The sequence below is a fragment of the Trichomycterus rosablanca genome, chromosome 13, assembly GCF_030014385.1.
Source record: "Trichomycterus rosablanca isolate fTriRos1 chromosome 13, fTriRos1.hap1, whole genome shotgun sequence".
In the NCBI taxonomy this organism is placed as follows: domain Eukaryota; kingdom Metazoa; phylum Chordata; class Actinopteri; order Siluriformes; family Trichomycteridae; genus Trichomycterus; species Trichomycterus rosablanca.
The window spans coordinates 21,973,268-21,997,681 of NC_086000.1; the positions used below are offsets into that span (position 1 = coordinate 21,973,268).

Here is a 24,414-nt window from a genome sequence, read left to right on the forward strand (position 1 = left end):
CCTTACACATTATTTTTGTAACTCTGTATGCTTATAATGCATTTGTGTATCCATAGTCTATGATAAAGGAGACCACTGAGTGGAAGAAGCATGTGGAGGCTAACAGCAGCTTGATGAAACGGTTTGAGGAGTCTCAAGTGGAGCTAGAGAAGGTGCTTAAAATAGCCAGAGGTTGTATGACAGAGAGAGGAGACCCAGAGGACCTGCTTAAGAAACACACAGTAAGAAAAAAACACATCATTAGATAAACTAGGCCAAATACGGAAATAGTATCCCTTCACTTTTAATAGGAAAGTGGAAAAGTCTCTGAGTATTCACTGGAGGTCTTTTTTTTCTTTACATCCCTGCAGGAATTTTTTGGGCAGCTTGATGAGCGAGTCCTTAATTCATTTCTGAAGGCCTGCGATGAGCTCACTGACATTTTGCCTGAGCAAGAGCAGCAAAATCTACAGGAAACAGTCAGGAAACTCCACAAACAGTGGAAGGTTTGAGGATTCCCATTTGTTATTAATTTCTATGCAAATAGGCTGGTTTTTTGCTGTTAGATACCTTTGTGGGTGTCAGAAACAATAAGGTGTCTTAACTGTAGGCCTTTATTTCTATGCTTAGGATGTTCAGACAGAGATTCCTTACCACCTGCTCCACCTGAAATTAGAGGTTGAGCGCAGTCGCCTGACAGTGTCTGTGCAGGAGTGTCAAGCTGAGCTGGCCAGAGAGAATCGTAGCCTGCCAGGCATGGGCAGTGAGAGACTGGTGAAAGAGCACAGGGTAGGAATATTTCTGACTTAAAACTATTTAATATTATTCCAAGTAGGTTAATTTGATACAAAATATTATGATTACATTATGAATGAGAATATGATGCCAGGTATCTTTGTGTAGGCCTTTTTCAGGGAGAAAGGTCCTCAGATGCTGTGTGAGAAGAGGCTGCAGCACATGGAGGAGCTGTGTTTGAAGCAGCCGGACAGCGAACAGGCTCGTCATACACTACAAAATGCCAGAGCTGCCTTTTCTGATGTCAAAGATGAGATAGAGAGCACTCATCAGAAATTAATGCAGCACCCTGACAAATGGAAAGAATTTAACACCAGGCAAGTATTTTTCTTGTTTAGTGTTATTACATGTACACTGAAATTCACAATTTGATGTAAAAGCACAGTTTGTCATGCAGTGTCTTTGGGATTTGCTTTGATAAATACACTATATGGTTGAAAGTATTTTGGCACCTGACCAGGAGCTTGGACATCCTATTTAAAAAACAAATGGTATTAAAATAGAGTGACCCCTGTGTCATTTTTCCAGCTTTAACAACAGCTACTACTCTGAAAAGGCTTCTCACAAAACTTTAAAGTATGTCTGTGGGTACTTGTGCTTATTCAGTCAAAATAGCATTTGTATGGCTGGCCACTGATGTTGGTCCAGAAAATTTCAATTGATGTTCCAGTTTATTCCAAAGCTGTTCAGTGGGTCTGAGGTCAGGGCTCTGTGCAGGCCACTTGAGTTTCTTTTAACCAAGCTTTTATTCATGTCTTTATAGATGTTAGGGGGACTAAGTGTATGAAATACTGTGAGCTGTCAATGTTTAGCACCAACTGTGCAATTTGCCAAATCTGAGAGTTGCCAGGTGTTTTTTATGATGGAAATGTACCTGCTGATCACATATGCAATCTCTTATGCCTAGTTCACACTACACGATTTTTGCCCTGATTTTCGCTCGACGACTGGTCGGCGCTTGATTTTCCGGGTCGGGAGCAACTCAGCGTTCACTCGGTGATCAAAACTCGGCTCTCAGTCGCTAAGTGTGAACTATCCAACAACTCGACCCGACCGGCTCGCCGAGCGCTCGGCGACTGGATTGAGTTTTCTAGCAGGTCAGATATCTGATCTCAGATGTGCGACTGGAAATGAGTGACATGTCGAACAGCCAATGAGAACACAGGATACGGTGTGAGGGGAAACGCAGGAGGGAAGGGGCTTAATTAATATAGTTTATATCAGAATACACCGGCGCACACAAGTTTTACAGTATTTCTGATTTGATCGTCCTCTACAAAACATAACACCCACGCTGCATTACAAAATTATTAATTAACCTCAAACTTACTACAGAACAAGCCATATACTGTTCGTGTTGCCAAATCCACTCAGATTCATTTATTTTTCCTCTTTGATTTTACGCTGCACATCAGACCACAAACACTTTGATCTCTCGCTACTTGCTGACGTGCATTTTTGGACGTGGTATCATTAAACTTCTCGTCACTTCTCACGTGTGTTTTTGTAAAGAAAAAAAAAAGCGAGACCAGAGAAGCTCGCCAGTAATTCCAGTTGGTGATGGATCGTGTAGTGTGAAACCCCCTATCGCCGATCAGTCGTGTAGTGTGAAATATACATTGACTGAAAGACTCCCGAGTGCAAGAGATTCAGTCGTATAGTGTGAACTGTACAGCGACCTGACGACTTGGAAAGTCGTGTAGTGTGAACTTGGCATAAATAAGGCTTAAGCATAGCAGTTTTTTTGGATCTTATAGTCAGAGGCTATGTGTACACAATTTTTGTTACAATGTTTTGTCATTACGTCCACAGATTTTCAGAACTGTCTTCATGGGTAACTTCAAAAGAAAGCCAGCTCAGGGTTTTGCGAAATCAAGCTGGGGATCCCAGTAAATTTAGCCAGATCAAATCCACCATAGAGGTAAAATGAAAGAGAGCCAGATGTGAGAATATGGATGTACAGTACATTATATTAATACAGAAAAGTTTGCTAATCTTATTATATTGGTTTTCAGAGTTTAAGGAATGATGCAGAGCTACAGGAAGGAAATATGACCTGGTTAAAATCTCGCCTCTCTGTGCTCATTGAGATCAGCACAGTGAGCGATGCCCAAAGGCAAGCAGATGCCCTCAGCAAACTTTCCACTGACTTCAAGAGTCTTCTAACCTCCCTTTCTGAGGTAGGAACCAGTGTTAAAAAAGTAATTTAGGTTTTTAAATGATATATGATAGATTTGTTCTGTGAACTTCCATTTTTGACTCTGTTGTTATTAACATGCATGTGTGTGTGTTTCTGCAGTCTGAAAAGGTGGTATTAGCAGTTGGGGACTGTGTGCAGTTCCAGGAGGAGGTAAGAATTACTCTGGATGAACTATTGCAAGGCCAACAGGAGCTGCAAGCAGAGGTAATGAAGATTCTTAACTCTGAGTCTGCTAAAGATGCCCAGCAAATGTTGCTCATTTACCAGGTACCACATTTTATGTTTTATATGCTGATTTGCAGTCATAAGTGGTATAGCCCCATAAAGACATTTATTTTGTGTATGTTTACTTTCTGATGCCTATTAGCAACAATTAAAGCGTATGCGACTTAAAAGGAAGGACATGCAGCAGCAGATCAGTCGAGGTCAACAGCTCCAAATTGAAGAGGGCTTGGGGGAAAGCTATCAGGATGACCTGCACAGATTAGAGACCACCTTGAATGAGATGGAACAAAGCATGGATGCACAGGAGCAGAGTCTGGAGGTGAATTAACATGCCATGGCTTTATGTCATATTATTCCAATGCATCCAGCATAATTTAGATATTTAAGTGTTCCTTAATCAAGGAACAGAAAATGTATTTTTTTATTTCAGTCTTTTCCCTCTTTTACAACACCAAAGTACCCAGAGAGAACCCAAATGAATATTAGATGAACATAGGTAAACATTAAATTAAAATGTTAAATGCCACCAAAAATAAAGTATACAAAGCTAGTGATTAGTTGCAGCATATAGACACTTTCATTGGTAACTAAATGACTTAACAAAGTCTGGAAGAATTTTTACAAATATGGGATTACATGTGTGGGGCCAATAATCAATTAACTCCTTGTGTTAATAAGCTAATGGGCTGATTTAGGTGTGCTGAGGGTGAACCTATATCATTTTTTCTTGGAAATGTTCTCTTTTTGGAAACTAAAAATGTGACCTATTGGAAGTTTTAAACTGCCAAATTGTCTAGGATTTGGGATTTGCTTTTATTGACATCTACTTCTTACAGTTGAGTTGCATTGTGTTGATCTTTCCCTGAAGGTGTTGCCTTTCACATGCCACAATTGTTCAATCACAAACACAAATGTACATTCACAGTTGAATTGCAGAAATTGTAAAAACCATTACATTTTATTCAGACATGCTGAAAATCGCAAATGTGTTTGTTCATGTCTCTCATGATGTGAATTTATGGAGAGATTTCTTACTAATGGGCACAACAGAAAGGGCCTTGGTTCGATTTCTGTGTGGAGTTTGTTGGTAGAAATAAATAGAGGTTTATTATAGTGGCTTTGTCTTGTTGTGTTTACAGGCAACACTGGCTGCATGGCAGGACTTTGACAGCCATCAGGCCACAGTGGCAGAGTTTGTAAGCCGTGCACAATCAATCACAGAAAGAAAGATGACTTTCAGTAACCCTGAGAGCCTGTCTGCAGAGCTGGGGCAGGCAAAGGTACAGTCCCTTTAAAAACAAAATCCAAGTTATGTGACAATACTTTTGTTATTTTTTTAAGTGAAAAGAAGTAAACACAACTTCAGCAGCAAACTATTTAAAAACATTTTTTACCGTTATTTATTATTTAATGATCATAAAATAATACAAAAATAATTATGACATGCACCAAATGTTTGAACCCCACATGATCAGTACTTAGTAAAACCCTGGCTTTTTATAGTTAGGTAGGAGTTTTTTCTTATGCTTTAAAGAATTTCACCCACACATCCTTAAAGAATGCATTTAGATCTTTTAGGGCAGTTTTGCCTATACAGAAGGTTACAGCTCTGCTCACAGATTTGTCTATGTTCATAGTGGATTTTAAGGTATGTTCTGGATCATTGTTCTGTTGTAGTAGCCTGTCTTTTTTAGATTTACTTTCTAACTGATCATTTTCTGATCTTCTTGTTAAATGTGCTTATTTTTTGTGGAATTTATTCATCTACATATGCAATTTTAGCTGACAGTTTCTAATAAAACTTTCTGTTTTGGCCCAAAGAATCATTTAAGGCCAAATCAGTTAATTAGGTCAAGATTTTACATCCATACTGTGCACATGCCACAATTACTATTTTTGAAGTTTAATCAAATCTAAAATAGCTATGCAATAATCTTTGCAAAACAGTAAATGTAAGAATGTAAACTGGCCAGATATATTCAACCATTTGTGAGCAGCTTTATGTATATATTGTTAATAACTGTTTTAGGAGCTACTGACACAAAGTGAGGCCGAGGCAAAGTTGGTGGACACACTCATCAAGAAGGCGACAGAGATCCAACTTGGCCCCAAAAACAAGACTCTGCTACACAATCAAGCCTGCTTTCTCAGTGACCAGCTGCACAGAGCTGTGGCACGACTTAAGAAAGAGTAATTATACCCTTCTTTAAACCTACATTGGTGTTATGTGGAATTCCCAATACATGAGCCACACTTAACGTGAACACAGTAACTGTATGTCAGGTTCACACTGCTTCTGACTTACAGTGGATTCAGGAATTATTGTGACCCCTTGACTTTTTGCACACTTACTACTTTATTGTGTTAGGGATTTAATTTTGAATGGATAGAATTGCAATTAACATTTAATCACTCACATTGTGATTGTTACGATCTAAAACTGCAGTTTCTTATTTACAACAGTACTTAGACCCTTTGCTTTGGCATTCAAAGGTGTTGTCAGATGCATTGTGTTTGCTTTAATGATCCTTCAGATGTGTCTACAACACAATTGGAGTCCACCTGTTGTGATTTGAATTGATTAAACATAGTTTGAAATTGCACAGACGTGACACTTTAAGAGCCCACAATTTTGTCAGAATTAAAACAGGCCATAAAGTTTAATAAGCTGTCTGTGGATCTCCCTGATCAAATTGTAGCAGGGCAAAATCAGGGCAAGGATATAAAACAATATTTACGGCTTAAGTGTTCAGAGGACTACAGTAGCCTTAATAATTTTAATAAAATGGAAAAAGCTTGGCACAACCTTGTACCTTCCTAGAGTTGGCTTCGGCCACTGGGTCACTTTAAAAAAGCTTCAAAACTCCTGGTGAAACATGATGGTTGCAGTATAGGGGTTCCTTATCAGCATCAGGGACGGGGAGACTGGTAAAATGTAAATACAATAAAATTTCCTCCAGAGCTCATACAAACTCAGACTGGGGCAGGTCAACAGATCATCTTTTAAAACTGCAATGTTGCAAAGCAACCAAATCAACACTGTAGTGACTTTGGGGCAAGTCTCCTGTCCTTGAGTGCAGGGAATATGTGTATATTTAAGGAACATGACATTGTAGGGAACACTAAAAAAAAAATGGGCTTGTACATGAATGAAGTGTTGAAAATCATTTTGAAATCAGTATTGATTTTTTTACCATAAGGATGACAAACAGGTGTAATCTTAATACTACACTGATATTTCCATCAGATTTTTGTATGGAGAATTCATGGACATCAATATTTAGTTTATTACTCTGTTATATGTCTGTAAATAAGAAAGTATTTAACAAGATTTTGTATCACATTTCAATCTCAGTGTGGAGACTCTGGAGGGCATAAAGGTACAGTGGGACTCTTTTTGGTGTAAATTTGAGTCCCTCTCCACATGGATCTCTGAGAAGGAGAAAGATCTGGACACAGTGAAAATCTCAAATGCACCACTGGAGCAGCAGATTAGCACTGTGAAGGTATGTTTTATGGCTTTCAATATGTAGGAGTAAAAGTAATAAGTATTTGCAAGCAATAAGTATTTGCATTTTGTGTTGCATGTTTTTAGTAAATAAATTTACATTCAACTTATTTTTTCAGTATAACTTTAATATGATCTTTTCTCTTTGGATGCAAGGCTGTGAAAGCAGAGCTGAAGGAGCGAGCAGAGATCCTGTCCAATCTTGAAGAGCAGTCTCAGGGATTAGGCCAGTATGTGTCATCAGGGGAGTCTGCGCGGATCAAAGCTCGTCTGACACAGATCGGCAGGTACTGGGAAGAGCTCAGGGACAGCGCAGAGCATTTGAACGGACGGTTGGAGGAGAGCTCCTCTCACCAGCAAAAGTTTGATACAAACCTTCAACAGGTAAATACATATTTTGTTGTCGTTGTATATTACTTTATATTAAAAACGGCAGAAGTCTGAATACGGGTGCTGTGTTTGCTTCATCTCTGACTGGTGTTGGCTTTTCTAAGGTGCAATCAGAGATTGATGCTGTTCAGGAGAAACTGGACATGCCTCTGACATCCTGTGTATCCTCATCTGACGTCTACAAAGCTCTGCAAGACCACACGGTATTTCGCGCATAATTTAAACATCTTAGCCTGTTTGCATGTAATATTTTTTTAAATTAGCAGATATATTTATAAGCATTTGAGGTGTTTGGTGATATCTATGTTTTGTACTCAGGATGTGTTCCAGTCCCTGGAAAAGCTGAAGGCCACTCTGTTGACACTATGTGCCGGGGCACGCAGGTTGAGTGAGAGAGAGAAATCAGAGAAAGCAGTATCAGATCTACAGCACAGCTATGAACAGAGCCTAAAGCAAGCCAAAGACAAGCAGGGTCAATTGGAGAGCCTCCTGTCCCTGTGGCGAAAGTGTGTACATTTTTATTTGGGCTTAATTACTTACACCATTAATTACACCATTACTTTTAATCTATTTAAATAAGATTAGACATCTACCATATTGATTAAAGTAAATAAAGCGAGAGAACCCTTGTGAGAACCCTTCTCCCAAGAAAAAACATCTTTCGGACTGCAGACAGGCCAGTCCGGCACCTACACTCTCTATGCTACCATGATGTTGTTACATGTAGAATGTGAATTGATAATATTGTATTACTGTAAGTGTCAATGTCCTCTCAAGCATATGGGATCAACTGTGCATAGTATTCCAGAGCTAATGTGGTGACAGACAGAATTCTGTCAGTTTTTAATGCATTGCACACCCTATATTCATTTTGGTGTTTATAATAAGATTAATGTTTTATTTTTTCTTTGCAATTGCAAAAGCTTATTTTCTGTTAAGCTTATTTGATTCAGGTTTACTTTCAGTGATCTCAGATTTTGTTCATGTTTTCTTTCAGGTTTGAAAAAGACTGCTGTTCTTTGCAGTTATGCCTTGAGAGATGTGAGTCTGTGTCTTCCTCTACAACACAGTACCTCACAATTGACAAGACAAAGCTGGATGGAGAGCTGATGGAACTTCAAGTAAGTAAAAAAAACCTCATGTTTAACTAAAAAAAACCTGGACCATTAGCCAATATGTTAGAATAAATTCATGTATTATTTTTAGCATCTTCAGTCTGAGCTGGATTCTCTGGTCACTGTGTATGAGGGACTGCCGGCCCATGTCGATGCACTTTTTCCCACTGCATCAGATGAGCAAGTAAGGGTTCTTCAGGGGGACCATGAACAGCTGAAGAATAGATGGGACTCCCAAAGCAAAGCAATACCCCACAGGTTAGACATGTATAAATCATGTTGAATGTTTCGAAAAGCTGTAAATGTGTTGAAATGAGGCAAAATACCATTAGTACCATTTAGGTACTTAGAAACTTATTTTCACAAAACATGCTTCATGTAAGGGCACATTGTTGTAGCATATAGTGTTGGTGTTTTACGTTCTGCTAAGCCCTAGATTTTGTCTGTATGGGGCTTAGCATGTTCTCTTTGTGTATGCGTAACTTTCCTCATGGTAATAAATTTTTTCTATTTACCTTACTTGAACAGTTTGTTTTGGGTCCTAAAACATTAGGTTGTTGCTGTTAGGTGAAATGGCTAGTCTTTATTGCACTCTGTATAACTACAATATGGCTTGTGATGGACTTTGTTTAGTGTATGGCCTTGGCAAGATAATAAAGCATCAAATAAATACTAATGTGATTAGTGTATTAATGTAAAACTTGTGATTCTTCCAAAAAAATCATATCCCACATAATGTATTGTGATATTTATACTGAAAGTTCATATCGCCATTGTACTATAATATCTTACCGGGATGGGTATTTAGGTTTGGTTTCTTTGTTGTCATAGGATCCAAGAGCTTCGTGACCACATGTCCAAGGTGGCAGAGTATGACCAGTCTCTACAAAAGTTCTTCAAATGGGGAGAATCCTTTCTTTCATCTCTTCACTCATTCTCCCAAGTTAATATTACAGATTTACAGCCAATTACCATTGAAATAAAGGTGAGTCCCATTATTTTCATCCATGCAATGACATGGCAGGAAAAGTGTTAGCATTAATTAATCATTATTAATTTTGTCATTGGCAGAAGAATGCAGAGGCACTCAAGAGCAAAAACAGTGAGAGACAGTGTCTCCAGCAGCAGACGGAATCCTTCTGTGCCTCTTGTGAGCCTGTGGAGCAGCAGCTCTTACAGAGCCGACTGGAGAGCAGCCTGCAACCTTACTTGGAGTCCCAGCAGCTGGTGATGCAGCGTGATGAGAGTGTAGAAAAGTTGGAAGCCTTCCTGCAGACCCACAATGTGGCTGCAGGTGTCCTGCGGGGCCTCAGACACACAGTGGAAAGTGCCGGGAGCTGGGACAAGAGTCGAGTAGATGAACTGCAAAGAGACTTGGAGGCAATCATTCCTGACATTAGTCGGCTAGAGTCACTGGCTATCTGCCTGGATAGCAGTCTTTGCAAGGCCCATCTTCACCTGGTTGACGATAAGGAGGCTCGCACATTGTGCCGCTCATTGGCTGACTCTCTGAGCATGGAACTGGATGGGGTAAAGACCCTGCTGGGTTCTAAACAGAGTGAAGCCGAGGCATTGGGTGCACTGTGGAGCTCCTTTAGACAACGTAAGGAACAGCTTCTCAAAAGCGTGGAGGACATTGAAGAGAAGGCTGACCAGCAAAAACTTAAAGAGCCCAATCTGCTCACATTACAACAGAGGTACAGTGCAAATCAGTTTTCTTAGAAATAATTGTGTAAGTATTTTAGAAACTGAGCCAATAAAAACACCTTTGCATTAAGAACTCACAGTGTTGCTCATGAGTATATGATATAAGTACAACAATTACAAACCTTATTTCCAGAAAAGTTGGGAGATCTTGAGAAGAATCTGTGCCTTGATAATTCTCTTGAACTTTATTTAACTGACAACAGTACAAAAAAATTTCCAATGTTTTCACTGACCAGCTAAATTGTAATCTGTAGACACATAAAGAAATTCAAAATCTAATGCTTGAAACACCAAAAAATTAGTTATATACCACCAATTTGTTTAGGAACTGAGGGTACAGTGGGTAGCTTAGTGGTTAAAGCACTAGACTAGTGATCAGATGGTTACTGGTTCAAGCCCCACTGCCAACAAGTTGCCCTGGTGAGCCCCTGAAAAAGGCCCTTAACCATCACTTGCTTGCATTTTATTCACAATTGTATTTAGTCACAATTGTAAGTTGCAAAATGCCATAGATGTAAATGCAGTTTTGCTTCAGCTGCTCAACAGTCCATAGTTTGATGTTGCCTAAGTCTCTTCTTCATGATGCACTCTCCATTTTCATTAGGAGACAGATCTGGACTGCAGGCAGGCCAATCAAGCACATACACTATTTTTCTATTAAGCCACAATGCTTGCAGAATGCGTGCAGAAGGAGGCCTAGTATTGTTTTGCTGACATTACGCTGATGGCAGCATGCCTCATATTTTGCTTCGTCCAAACTTTTTTGTTGTGTGTTACAGACATCAAATTAAACATGTTTGTATAAAAAAAAAAAAAATTAAAAAAAAAGAAGTTTGTTCTGTCATAATGTTTTTCTTTTTTTAAATAAAGAGAGAAATTAAATCAAGAAAATTAACAAATCACAGATTTTTATTTTATTTTATTGCATTTCACAAATTTTTCTACCTTTTCTGAAAATGGGCTTTGTAGTTGGAGTTTGTTTTAATCTTCAGAAATCTAAGAACAACTGAAACAGACCCTATTTTAGGAAGATTTTCTCCAGTAACAAGGATAATAGTGGCCCAACTGTTTTGTATTATAGGGCATTTACAGTGTGGCAGTAAGGGACTTAAATTAGACACTTTGAGTGTTGATAAAAAACAGATTTTTTGAACTTTAAATCTATTTTTTTTCAAATAGGTTGAGGTTTTTTAATCAGTTGGAAGATGAACTGCAGTCACACCAGCATGAGGAGCAGTGGCTGAGGGATAAAGGCCAGCAGCTAGCACAGCGAGATGCAGAGCTAGCCGGAGAGGTTCTAAGAGAGATAAGTCTTCTTGATACCACCTGGGAGGACACAAAAAAACTTCTCACAGAAAGGTGGCATTTCAATTATTTTAATTATAATGTGTCATTTTTGTTTGTTTAGAAGAATGTTGGAAATGCTCAACAATGTATTTATAATTTGTTACATTCTAGGCAGGAGCAATGCACTGCTTTGATTGAGCTAATGAGGGACTATCAAGGTCTGAAATCCTCTATTATTACAAAAGTGGAGAATGCTGCAAATTTAGCTGACATTAAACTTGTTCTAAAGGACCAGGAGGACACCAAGAGGTCCCTGTCAAAGGTAAGTGTTGACCTAGTAAGATGATCTGTCCATTATATTGATATCAAGCAACATATCTTCTGAACCTGAATGAATCTAAACTAATACTGTATGGTTTCCTTATCACTTAGCATGAAACAGTTAAAATAGAGCTGGCAAATAATCAGGAGGAACTGGATCGCTTTTCCATTAAAGCAAAGCAACTGCTTAGTGAATTAAACAGAATACCAGACTGTCAAGCCCAGGTGATTAAGACAGAGATGGAAGCCATTGTTGACCAGTGGCTGGATGTAAGTGTGACCACATGAATTAAAGCTGTTTTATGATTCTTATTTAAAATGTGTTTTGGTTGGGTTCCAATTTAATTGAAGTCCATGTTTTGCTTCCTTCTTTTAGGTATCTGAAAGAATTGAGGATAACATTGAGAATCTTAGGAAAGGTTCCTTAATGTGGGAAGATGTTTACTATATCAATGAAGAAATTGAAAGCTGGTCTAATGGCTGTGTAATGGAACTCACAGGCAGCCTTAACAACTTCAATGACAGCCAGAAAACTGAAAATCGATTCAATGAAATAAAGGCATGCGATTATTTTTTATTTTTATTTGTTAATTTATTATTAACCAAAAAACATCTAATAAATATACACAGACTCTCCCATGGGTAGTTCTGTTATGAGGCAAAAAAACGCTGCAGCCCCGGGTGACTTTGCAAAAAAACAGAAGCACCAGAGGAGCAGCTCGGTATTACGCTTTCAGAGAAAAGCAGGTTTGCCAACATAGGAGCTGGCAAGTCTGGAAAGGAGAAACTGTGATATATGAAAATACTTCCACCTGGATCAAATTAACTCACTTTGTTTTTCTGTTGTCCTCATAATAAAACACTGCACAAAACACTCAGTCAAGCACGTTTAATATCACCTACATAAAAACATACAATGTGCTTATTTTCCTGCTGTGATTTAATTAGCATGTGGATGTCTCTTTACAGGCTGAAGTAGAACAGAAAGAGAAGAGGTTAGACACTCTACAAGGCAAAGTTTCAGACCTAAAACAGCTTTGTGATACCAAAGATATACCCACCTCACTACAAGTATGAATTTGTACTACAATTTCAGAAACAGTCAGATAATGTGTCTATGGTTATATGCTCACGTTTAACTTCAACATTTTTGTCAGGTCATGGAGGCTGACCTACAGAAGAAGATAAACAATGTTCAGGAGCTGTGGGCTCAAGCCAAGACCAACCTGAGTGATTTCCGCACTCAGAAAAAGCAACTGGAGGATTTCCTCTCCCAAATGACTGAATGGTTAAATAAAGTGGAGGGATCCTTGCTGGACACAACATGTGGCTCACACCCAGAGGAGATCTGCAGAGTAAAGGTACAAATAGAGCAAATGTTTGCGATAATGCTGTAGTGTGGCAGATTTTGTGATGACGATAATATAATTTATGACAAATGTGTTTTAAGAGGCTTGCATGTGCAAAACATAGGAACCAGCCAAAAAAGTTAATAGACTAACAAACTACTAAAGACTGTGTTCTTTTAAATGTGCAAAAAGCACTGTTAGTTTGCATTAGTTTGTCATTTTTATATTTTACCACGTCTTTATCCTGGTCAGAGTTGCAGTGGGTCCAGTTTTTCTGGAATCACTGGGCACACTGCAGTAACACACCCCCAGACAGAACCCAAGCCATCTCAGGGCCTCGGCCACCCACCCCAGTCCAACCAGTCAAATCTGATTTGAACTCTAGATCTCATCAGTAGTGGGCTAGCATAATCTACTGCTGCAGCACCCAATTGCATATGCACTAATAATTTGGAACAATTGTATCAAAGAGTGCAGGCATTTAATGTTTTCATTTGCACAACACACCAAACAACACTGTAAAGTTTGTTTACAAAAGCTAGTTCTCTTTATTTGGGATCTTTGTCAATCAGGGACTATGTGTCTTGTAGGAAATTCAAAAAGAGCTGCAAAACCAACAGACAAGCATAGACTCAGCACGAGAGAACCTGAACACGCTTTGCAGGAAGTACCCCTCAGAAGAGCTGACTGGCCTTGGGTCTGCTTTAACTGAGCTCATCAAGAAATATGAAACTGTCAATCAGCTCTGTGTTAAAAGGCTAGGGTCGATGCAACAAGAGCTACAGCAGCTTTTTAGTGGTAAGAGTTACTCTTTCTGTGGTAGAAATGAATGACTAGTTTCACTTTAATTAATCTACTGTATAACCATCTGTAAGTCCATTTTAGACACATTTAATTTACCCTCTCTTTCTCTCATGCCTCTTCAGATCTTGTAAAGCAGTTTCACACATGGCTTTCTGGACAGAAGGACATTGTGAGAGAATGTTCTGATTACTCTGGTGACACCAGTGTTATAGAGCGCAAACTGCAGAAGCTAAAGGTATAGCTGAATTATTGACCACTGTTCAGTTGACAAAAAACTGTTTAATAAAGTCTGCTGTGCTTCTGTGACTAGAAATGAACTTACTTTTTATTAAGAACCTTGATTAAAAGCTAGTCATTAATAAGTAATCAATGCAAGTTTGAGATTTCACTCATATTTTCTTTTAGGGGGCTCTGGAGAGAGTAGAGGATGGTGAAAGTCGTTTAATGCAGGTATGTCAAGAGGGAGAAAAGCTCCTACTCCATCTCCCCAAAGCCAGTGCTGGTCAGGTGCAGCAAAGCCTCTCATGCATTCAGCAGGACTGGGACAGTTACGTAGGACAGTGCAAGTTAAACCAGCAGAGTCTCGAAGAAAGTGCTAGTCTGCTCAGTGGGTGAGTACATGATTCTGATTATATCAGCCTGAATATTTCATGGCTCATTTCTCTGTATGCTGGATAAGTTGTACTTTTTAAAAGGTCATACTGTTATACTTGAAGACATCAAGACAATATTCATGATATTATATTATTTTGCTCAGGTTTTAATAACAAAGCAATGAAGCCATGTTAGAAAACTATGATTTAAGTAATTGGAAAACTTTAATAATGGTACAAATCATATGTCAATTATAACCATGCACTTATAAAAGCAAAAATATATTGTAATGTTAAAGTTTTATTATTAATATTACATTGTCAAAGCACCCAGCCCCAATGCTGTTTATGAAGGGACAATAAAGAGGTTTAGTTTCTAAGTCTAACTTTCTGTGCAGCTTTGAGAACAATCTACAGAGGCAGAGCCGCTGGCTGGAGCGTATGGAAGTAAGGCTGAGCACAGAGCTTCCTGAGGGCAAACACATCGAGCAAGAGAAAACAACACTGGAGCGTGTAGAGGCATTTTATGAAGAGGCTCTGAAAGAAAGGTCAGCCACTATGACAATCAATGCATTTCTGGTGTCTGTGTAGACTCTTAAAACACTTGTTGGATAGACAGATGATGCAGGAAAATCAAGACAAGCAGCTGTTAAAGACATTGATTTTCTCTTACAGGGATTCCTTTGAGAGTTTGTGCCAAGAGGCTCAGGCGTTAAGTGAGGGAGGTCATGGCAGTGGTGCTGAGCTGCGGGTAGCAACACAGCTACAGATGCAACAGCAGTCTCTGCTGAAAGCGGTGCGAGAGCGGCTGCGCACCTGCCAACAGAGCCTGCAGGAGCAACAGAGCTTTGAGGAGACGCTGCAGGGCACATGGGCCTGGCTCAGCAACATACAGGAGCGACTCACAGTGCTCAACAGCACCACTGGCAACAAAGAGACTCTGGAAAAGAGGCTGGTGCTTGTTCAGGTTAGTAATCCACATAATGTTCTTACATTTTAGCTGTAATTGTTGTTTATTAGAGGTTTTTTTTATAAATGCATTATTAACTACTGAGCTGATATTGACCTGTCTGTAATGGATCAGATTTGACATTTGATGTCTGACCACAGTGGTGTAAACATTGTAACAATAAATATGTTTATTGTAACAATAAATATATATGTTAATGGATCGCAGTTCAGCGAGAGAGCACACACCTACTGTGTCCATTAACATATTTATTGTTACAATGTTTGCATCACTGTGGTCAGACATGTCATTCTAAGTTCTAAGTGCAGTTACTATCAAACCTAACAACTAAAGCTTTTTATTTTTCTATTTTTGTTTTTTTTACTTTGTTGTGTCCCAAAATCATGTATTTCCACCCTCTTTCTGAAATGTTTTATCACATGCTAGTGAACTATTTAGGGTGGCCAAGTACTTGCTTTCTTTAATGTCTAAATATGTAGCCATGTCACTGTAATGTGACATGTAATGTCACTGAGCTTTGTGCTTTCCTTTCCACTCCTTTCCACATGAACTTACAAACTCCTGAGAGTGGCTGCCTTTATATATTTGCTAAAGAAGACAGGTATGCTGTACTGGCCATAGCTTGTGGCATAACTGAGACTAAATACTGAGTGGTTCTTGCTGTGCCATTCAGAGCCAAACTACTAAACTACTTGATTACTTGAGATCTGCTTGAAAACTTGGAAAAAATGTCAAAGTCTTTGTTTTGTGTTTCTGCAGGATATCCTATTACTGAAAGGTGAAGGAGAAGTCAAGCTAAATATGACAGTGGGGAAGGGGGAGCAGGTTGTGAAGAATTGCAGTAAGGACAAGCAGAAGGCCATTCGCTCTCAGCTTCAGAGTCTTAAAGATTCCTGGGCTAATATGCTCATGACTGCAATGAGCTGTCACAGGTACAATTATATTGGTTCACCCAGTGCAATAACCATTCGCTTGCAGTTCAGCAAGAGAGCACACACCTACTGTTGTATACTAAGTGTTTACATCTGATATGTAGTTACTGATAGTAAGTGATGATGTCTGTTTCTACTTCGCATCTTTGTGGACTTGACACAGCCGTCTGGAATGGACTGTGACCCAGTGGAACAGTTATCAGGAAGGCAAAGCACAGCTGCAGCAGTGGATGGAGACAGTAGAGCAAGAGATTGGGGTTTCTCTCCCTCAGCAGCCTGGTTTAAAAGAGAAAACCTCTCTGTTGGAGCGCCTACGTGCCATAGAGGCTGATGTGGAGGGCCACTCTGCAGCACTCAGCCGCTTAAATGAGAAAGCCACTGAACTGTTTGAGAAGACCAGAGACCAAGCCTTTGCAGAACAGCCTAGAGCAGATCTTAATGCCCAGTTCTCTAACATCACAACAGTCATAAAAGTAAGGGAGATGCTTTTAGCTTTAAATAATTAATGGCTTTAAATCCATATTTTTAGTATACATATATAAATACAGACAAGAACACAAGACTGCTTAGTAAAGCTGTGTTGATGGAACCCAATGTTATGTTATTACTGTAGAGTAAAGTACAGCAGATGGAAGAGACGGTGAAAGAGCACAAGCTGTATCTGAAATCTGTGCGGGAACTAAATGACTGGCTGACCTCTGCTAAAGAGGAGCTCCAGCGCTGGTCTGACATGTCTGGAGATGCTACGTCTGTTCAGAAGAAGCTCTCCAGGGTACAGGTAAGGATATCCAATGACCTTTTATTTATTTTTTTATGATTTTTTGTCAGTATTATGTACATTTTCTTGATCCAAAAACGTTTCTTACCGGTTCATGCCTAGAATTTAGTTGTCCAGTAAAGGTTTATTTCTTCTGTTTTACACAGTAGCCACAAGGCTTATTTAGATAATAAAGCAATAAGCCACGAGAGACCGTGCGTTACTGCGATTTTATCTTGGGGAAGGTTGTTTTGGCACAACGCGAAGCGGAGTGCCTAAAACGTCTTTCCCCGTGATAAAATCATAGCAGTAACGCACGGTCTTCAGTGGTTTATTGCTTTTATAAAACGGCGGTCAACATAAAATATAATAAAATACAACAATGTCAAATTTATAAATGTTTTTATTTACAAAAACACTTACAAAAAGCATTCTTCCGCGACCCCAGGTAGTTCGTTAACAGTGTTGCTAGGCAACATGAGGGCGAACATAACATTCACTTTTTCTTTTCAGTGGCGTATTAATATGGAATGATGTGAGGTGGTCATAGGTGTGCGAACGCGGCTCAGCCAATCAGATTTTAGGACCGGAACTATCCGTTTTATAACAAGCGTTTTAGCATTGAGTAAGCTTTCTGCCTAAATCATGGCAAAGTCTTATTTCAAAATGTGATTTTACTGAGTAATACCATTTCAACAATATTTTTTACTAAATGCTTCATTTCAATTAAGTCACAATTTAACCAGTTGGTACAGGGCAGGAACCTACTTTGCAGACCAGGCAATCGCAAACAAATCGAAATTCAAACATTATTCATACCAAGAGTTGTCAGTCTTCCTTTTGCAGATTTTTGGGAGATAGGGGAAAAATCTGATGACCTGGGTAAAAGTTTTACTAGTAAAGATTAAGGTACACAGTGTGCATAAACTGGTAGATATAAACCTTCTTGCTTGTTGCTATATTAATTCCGGTGAAGAATAAAAAATGAAAATATGTCTTGATTGACTACATTTGAAGTAAAGGTAATTTTTATTTTTATTTTATTTTTTTTCGTCGTGTCCAATTACCCTGAATGCATCCTCTATACTGATTCAACCCTTCACCGCTGACTGAGGACGCCTCTCAACTGACATACGCCCCCTCCGGGCACATACAATCAGTGCAGACTGCATTTTTCACCTGCACGAGTCGAGTTCATACACCGACAGGCACTGTGTACGGAGGGCCACTGTGTACGGAGGGCCATCAGCATTATTCCTCAGCCCTGTGCAGGCGCCATCAGTCAGCCAGCAGGGGCCGCAGTTGCACCAGTTATGAGGACCTATGATCTGACTTTTTACCCCTAACCCTGAACAACAGCCAATCGTTGTTCATGCAACCGCCCAGCCCAGTCGGAAGGCATGGCTGAGATTCGATACAATGTATTCGAAACCCCAACTCTGGTGCGCTAGCATACTTTACCGCTGCGCCACCTGAGCGGCAGAAGTAAAGGTAATTTTGTGTAGTAATTAATTGTATTTATTAATTCTGTTATTGTTATATCGTGGCAGGAGCTGCTTGACTCAAGGAAGCAGGGCAGGGAGCGACTGGAGCGAGTGCAGCAGTGTGGTGCTGCAGTTCGGGATCACACCTCCACCATGGGGTGTGAGGCTTTGGAGAGGGAGGAAGCAGGACTGCTCTCTGCTTGGGAGCAATGGGAGCGTGGGGCTAATCATGTACGCTCTAGCTTGGAGGCCATGCTGACACAAATGGCTAGCTCAGAGCAGGAATACAGTGGTCTGGCTGCACAGCTAGAGCAGGACCTGCAAGACTTTAGCAGCCGGCTTCAGGAGTGGCGCAACACACTGCAGCAGGTCGAGGCCATGAACACTAGTGAGGAAGCTGTACATGGCTGGCAGATTGCCAAGGTAATGTGTGGTTTACAATGTCTAAAAAGATTGTGTGAACATGTTGATTACATTTGATGCATGTATTGTCCTTCGTATTTTATTTATCAATTTCTTTTAAAAAATAACAAGTACTTGTGACAGTGAAAAGATTCCTATATGTAATCAGAAAGAAACCTCAGGTGGGCCTTGAATTAAATTGGACCCATTTTTGGACAGCTAATATTTTAATGATTTTAATTAATCTTGTCTGTGTAGACACCTGCCAGGAAGTAAACAAAAAAAGGCTAGTTTGGAGTTTCTAAAAAAATACATTCAGTGTGGACAGCACACACATTTAATCAATCACTTACATCTAGAAGCAAGGTAGGGTAGTCAGTTGACTGTATGTTCTAGTGGGTAGAAGGAAACCAGAGTAACCGTAAGTAAACTCACCCAGACAGATGGAAAAAACTCAAAAAGTCTTACAAAAAATGACCAGAGGCAAGACTAAATCTAGGTTCTAAGGTCCCCAGGTACCAGGTTTAAAAGCTAACTAAAACCATGTTGTTACTGTGAACTAGGACACAAAGGAAGCATTGCTCAATGCAGAACCCATGTCAGACAATCTAAAGTCACAGCTGAATGACCTTTGTCGTTTCTCTCGTGACCTGGGAACACAGTCTGCAAGAGTGTCTGCTCTCATCAAAGACTATAACAGGTAAATATTACAGCATCATTAAAGGTTTATTAACATTTTGGACAAATTATGAATGAAAGGAAGATGAAAATAAACATCGGACACATTGTATATTGTACAATTCTATACAATTTAATGTTTTTTTTGTAACTTTAACAAAACTGACCTTATATTGGCACTACATTTTTTTTCTTCTCCTGTAGCCTTAGTCTGCAGGTCTCTAAAGAATGTCAGGGAAAAGAGAAGCTGCTAGAGCAGAAGTTCCGTGCAGCTTTCAGAGACTTTCAACAGTGGCTTATCAACGCTAAAATTAACACAGCCAAGTGTTTTGATGCTCCTCAAAATCTCAGTGAGGCTTCGGCTAGTCTTCTAAAGATCCAGGTACTGTATATATCAGCAAAATGTATTTATGCTTGCATGCCTTTTTCTGACAGTTTGCTATATTCAATACCACGTAATAATATTGGAGGCTAACTGCTCTCAAAACAGCTTTAAACATTTGTGTCAATACATTTTCTTTTTACAAGTTTTAAGTTTTAAGTGATTCATGAATGTTAGGTTAACTGTGTTATTGTGATCGGCAGGAGTTCCTAAGCGATAGAGAGCAAGGACACAGCAAACTAAATGTGTTGGGTGCTAGTGGAGACCTGCTGATCAGCATAGCTGCTAAAGACAGAGCAGAAGCCGTTCGAGCAAAAGTGAGCAGCGCCAGGGAGGACTGGAAGACACTAATGACAAACCTGCACCAAAGAGAGACTGCCTTACAAGTAACTATTTCCTCCAAACTAATAATCTTTGTTTTAAAATGTAATGATGCATTTGTGGAAAGAATTTCAGTTTTTTACTTCATCAGTAATTAAGGTTTGAAACCCAAACAATAAAGCGCTGTGTGTATTTCATTATAGAATCTGCAAGCTCAAATGAGGGACTTTGAAGCCAATGTGGAGCCACTGCAGGACTGGCTAAATGAGAAAGAGGCAGCAGTGCAGATGAGCAGCAGTCGTCTACATGACTTTCCAGCCAAGAAACATGAGCTCCATAGACTCCAGGTACAACATACCATACCAGCTAATACAAGGTGGCTATGCTTGTTTACAAATACAAACACATCAGAACACCTTTTGTTGCAGAGCAAAATCATAGTCCTAGTCAATCATAGTCAGTTTTATTCATGTTTTTTTTTATTTTATTATTTATTTGTATTTTAACATTTACCAGACATTTTCCATCTTTACTACACGACATCAATCAAACCATTTTTGTTAATCTGTGGTTTCCTTTTTATTTAGCCTACATTTGCCTAGTTTTCAGGACTAGTTGTGCTTACTCTTATTTAATGAGCATAGCATAGCAAACAGTCATTCAAAACTTCAGTCAACACAGCCAAAATGCTGTGGCATCATTATCTTGTCCACACACACCCCAAGACATAGCCAATCTTGGGTGTATGTAGATGCCTGACCAGTTGACTGCACTGCTTGGGATTTGAAACCTTCATCCCAGTGGTAGTGGGCTAGTGCTACATAATATATAAAATGATGTAACCAAAATGTAATTTTTTAATTGCAGTTATTTATATGACAGTTGATCTCTGAGATTTCCTAGGTGTAACAGGTCTAATATGAAATAAATTCCCTTCATTTTTTCCTCTATAGTCACTTTTTCTCATGACATATTTTATCTCATCATAAAAAAATCATGCTTAGCTCCAGCTGCATTTGTGTCACGCTTTAAATCTATTGCAAGCTGCTTGTCATTTCGCTGCATTCTGTCACTAACAATAACCATTTAAAAACATCTTTTTGAGTCTGCTTTTACATAAACCCACATTAACACTAAAGTCTAGTGTGTGTTGTGTCCTAAGCTGCTTGCTTCTGCTTATGTGCCTGTGCATTCACAGTCAGTGCTTGAGGAGTTGGCCTCTCAGGAGTCTCAGCTGAGCAGGTTAAGAGAAAAGGCCCAGCTCCTGTGGGATGGACACATGGCCGGAAAGGGCTTTGTGCATCGTGTCTCTCAGCTCTCTGCTCAATATCTAGCTTTAAGCAACCTGACCAAGGTAACCTCTGCGTGCATGCTTTGGGGAGGGATAGACTATTATTGTGACCAAACCAAGATTTCAAGTTGACATGTTGTTGTAGATACTAACATATACAGAAAGATGCATATATGTTATATGCATTACATATTTTGTAAACAGTTGAATACATTTTTTTATTATATTTTTAACAGTCTCACCTGTCTTTTGTGCATGTCTGTGCCCAAACCTTGATTTGTTTAGTAGCTTAATGCTTAATTATGCAGACCGATACTTCAAGAAATTAACAAACCTTGTTCTTTAAACACATTTAACATAATAAGCAATCTTCACTGAATTCATTGTTTTAAGCAAAGCAAAAACCTACACTTGGTTTATTTTGCATTATTCTGTACCCATTCACTAGGAAAAAGCCTCTAGAATTGAGCGGATTGTATCCGAGCACCAGCTTTTCTCTCAGGGTCTGAAGGAGCTGCAGAACTGGGTCGCAGACACGAGTCATATGTTGCAGACATACTGCACTCCAACAGCAGATAAGAATGTTCTGGACAGCAGGATGATCAAACTTGAGGTACATTAGAAAAGGTTTCATATTTTATAGTTTCACAATTAAATGATTATGCTTGATTACTTGTGTAGTGACAAAGAGCTTGGGTGTTGTTTCAGGCCCTGCTTACAGCTCGCCAAGAAAAGGAGATACAGCTAAAAATGCTGGTCACTAGAGGAGAGTCTGTGCAAAGGAACACATCTGCCGAGGGGGTCCCTCTGGTCTGCAAACAGATACAAGACTTAAAGGATTCCTTTGATGGTCTACTCTCTTCATCCATTCAATGCAAAAGGTTATTTTACTCTTACTACATTCTCTTTTATTATTAAAGGCTCACGAGTAATATCAGACACGTCTGCACATAATGGCTTAATTGCATCAGTTTCACTTTAGGTCTTAACAAAGAAAGGTGAAATTGTGTGTTTTGACCTTACAGCCAGCTGGAGGCTGCTCTCTCACAATGGACCAGTTATCAGGAGGATGTGCGGCAGTTTGTAGGTTGGGTTGAGCATGTGGAAGAAAGCCTAAACTCCACAGACAAACAATGCTCAGAGATGAGAGATAAAACTGCCAATCTGGGCAAGGCAAAGGTATGTCATTATCTAAATGCTTTATCAGAAATAATTCAAACATTGAAACATATACTATATAAAGCTGGAATTACCATAGTTTACTGTACACTTTGCCAACAAATTATCAGCAAGAAACTTGTTGCCAGATTTTGCTATTGCTATTTGCTATTGCTATTCAGTTGTGTAGGTGCCCAAACATGAATAACTTTGTTGACCAAAATGATAACTAAAATATGATATTTTGAGTCTAAAGCTCACATTTGCACATTTTCCGCCTCATTATTTTAATTTCTGTGTGATGTTAATCATCAACACTAAATGAAGAAAGAAGTAACTAAGTAATATTTACATTGACTGCGTGTCAAACTGCCTGCTTGCCTTCTACATAGTATAGTAATAATGCATCTGGTGGTGTTTCTATTTAAAATTGCGTAAATGTTTTTAATCCATAATAAATGGACTTGTTTTAGTTGCTGTATGAGGATGTCATGAGCCATAACACTGTCCTGGACACCATTAACGTGAAGGGCTCCAACATGGCTGAGCACTATGTCACCCAGCTGGAGATTCAAGATTTGCAAGAGCGGTACAACACTGTTAAAGAGAGGGCCAAGGTACATTCCTAAATCTTAAAGTAAAACATATCAATGCATCTACGGTACTAATGAAACAGGTGCGATATCTATTTTTTTCAGTTGGTAGTGGCAAAAGCAGAGCAGTTGGTGCTAGCTCATCAGGAGTACCAGCGCAGTCTGCATGAGTTTAAGAACTGGCTGGAGCAGCAGCAGGAAATGCTTAATTGCTATACCCAGCTGGAGGAGGATGTTAACACCCTGGAAGAAACTCTACAAAAGCTGCAGGTCAAAACATAAAATATATAAAAACTACACAATTTTTTTTATTGTTTAATTCCTGTCTGTAAAATTGCTTTAATGTTTATCCATCTGAAGGAGCTGCAGGTGCACTGCACCCAGGGACAGGCTTTACTCAACACTGTGCTGGTAAACCGAGAGCAGGTTATCGCATGGGGAATGCCCCAACTGGAGGACCGCAAACTGGAAACACTGCAGCAGGAATGGGGCTCTTATCAGGCCCGGTTAGCTGAGACCAGATCTCAGTTAAACAGCGCCCTTGCCAAACTCCGTCAGATTGAGCAGAAGTTCCAGCGCCTTGATACCTGGTTAAAGGGGATGGAGAGTAAAGGCCAGCTGCGGAGCTGTAGGCGTTCTGACAGAGGTACCAAGGAGGCCCAGCTACAGCTGCTAAAGGTTTGTGAGAACTCAAGCTCTACTTTCATAAGCATTTGGCCAATGTAAAAATAAGAAAGATAAACACGCTTACATGTTTGAACATGGCAGACTAGTCTTGGTGGGCTAAAAAGGGATTGCATTAAAATGACTACATCATCAAGGGGTTTGGTATGCGGCTTTAACATTTAATGAAATCAGCTTCTTTATTCGTTGTAAAATCAAGTTGGTAGCTCAGGGTTCTAATCTAATCCCAAACATCTTTTAGATATTACTTTCACAGATAGCTTTGAAAAAAATGCTTATTTACATGGGCACACTAGAATTAGCTAGAAACCCCAGAGCATAAAAAATGCAAAAGAGGGGATATGTTTGCCTTTTTATTTAGATAAATCATGTTTTGCAGAGCTGGTGTTTATGAAGCTTTTGTTGGCACGAAGCATATCTGTTCCATTAGAATACTACAATATGCACAAAAAAGGATTTTGTGGGAATTGGGCATAATGAAGAAAATGG

General features: G+C 39.3%; 1 protein-coding gene across 18 annotated transcripts in view; it reads left to right on the forward strand.

The window, feature by feature from the left end:
- Positions 1–24,414, forward strand: part of syne1b (spectrin repeat containing, nuclear envelope 1b) — a 100,668-nt gene that overhangs the window by 36,476 nt on the left and 39,778 nt on the right. For 16 of the 18 annotated variants that reach the window (XM_063006904.1, XM_063006905.1, XM_063006902.1 and 13 more), the window contains 44 exons: positions 57–221; positions 351–485; positions 610–768; positions 883–1,091; positions 2,587–2,695; positions 2,790–2,954; positions 3,074–3,241; positions 3,342–3,518; positions 4,339–4,479; positions 5,229–5,389; positions 6,555–6,705; positions 6,864–7,091; positions 7,202–7,300; positions 7,416–7,603; positions 8,095–8,218; positions 8,304–8,470; positions 9,044–9,197; positions 9,284–9,909; positions 11,099–11,278; positions 11,378–11,528; positions 11,639–11,797; positions 11,904–12,086; positions 12,497–12,598; positions 12,685–12,888; positions 13,467–13,674; positions 13,803–13,915; positions 14,086–14,291; positions 14,672–14,821; positions 14,949–15,240; positions 16,003–16,175; positions 16,339–16,648; positions 16,789–16,953; positions 18,483–18,839; positions 19,382–19,518; positions 19,701–19,878; positions 20,082–20,264; positions 20,403–20,546; positions 21,398–21,553; positions 21,939–22,103; positions 22,199–22,371; positions 22,516–22,669; positions 23,122–23,265; positions 23,347–23,511; positions 23,602–23,919. In XM_063006904.1, the coding sequence (XP_062862974.1) occupies positions 57–221; positions 351–485; positions 610–768; positions 883–1,091; positions 2,587–2,695; positions 2,790–2,954; positions 3,074–3,241; positions 3,342–3,518; positions 4,339–4,479; positions 5,229–5,389; positions 6,555–6,705; positions 6,864–7,091; positions 7,202–7,300; positions 7,416–7,603; positions 8,095–8,218; positions 8,304–8,470; positions 9,044–9,197; positions 9,284–9,909; positions 11,099–11,278; positions 11,378–11,528; positions 11,639–11,797; positions 11,904–12,086; positions 12,497–12,598; positions 12,685–12,888; positions 13,467–13,674; positions 13,803–13,915; positions 14,086–14,291; positions 14,672–14,821; positions 14,949–15,240; positions 16,003–16,175; positions 16,339–16,648; positions 16,789–16,953; positions 18,483–18,839; positions 19,382–19,518; positions 19,701–19,878; positions 20,082–20,264; positions 20,403–20,546; positions 21,398–21,553; positions 21,939–22,103; positions 22,199–22,371; positions 22,516–22,669; positions 23,122–23,265; positions 23,347–23,511; positions 23,602–23,919 (8,196 nt within the window). The remainder of the gene's footprint in view (positions 1–56; positions 222–350; positions 486–609; positions 769–882; positions 1,092–2,586; positions 2,696–2,789; positions 2,955–3,073; positions 3,242–3,341; positions 3,519–4,338; positions 4,480–5,228; positions 5,390–6,554; positions 6,706–6,863; positions 7,092–7,201; positions 7,301–7,415; positions 7,604–8,094; positions 8,219–8,303; positions 8,471–9,043; positions 9,198–9,283; positions 9,910–11,098; positions 11,279–11,377; positions 11,529–11,638; positions 11,798–11,903; positions 12,087–12,496; positions 12,599–12,684; positions 12,889–13,466; positions 13,675–13,802; positions 13,916–14,085; positions 14,292–14,671; positions 14,822–14,948; positions 15,241–16,002; positions 16,176–16,338; positions 16,649–16,788; positions 16,954–18,482; positions 18,840–19,381; positions 19,519–19,700; positions 19,879–20,081; positions 20,265–20,402; positions 20,547–21,397; positions 21,554–21,938; positions 22,104–22,198; positions 22,372–22,515; positions 22,670–23,121; positions 23,266–23,346; positions 23,512–23,601; positions 23,920–24,414) is intronic. The other 2 variants (XM_063006911.1, XM_063006914.1) reach the window with 2 other exon arrangements.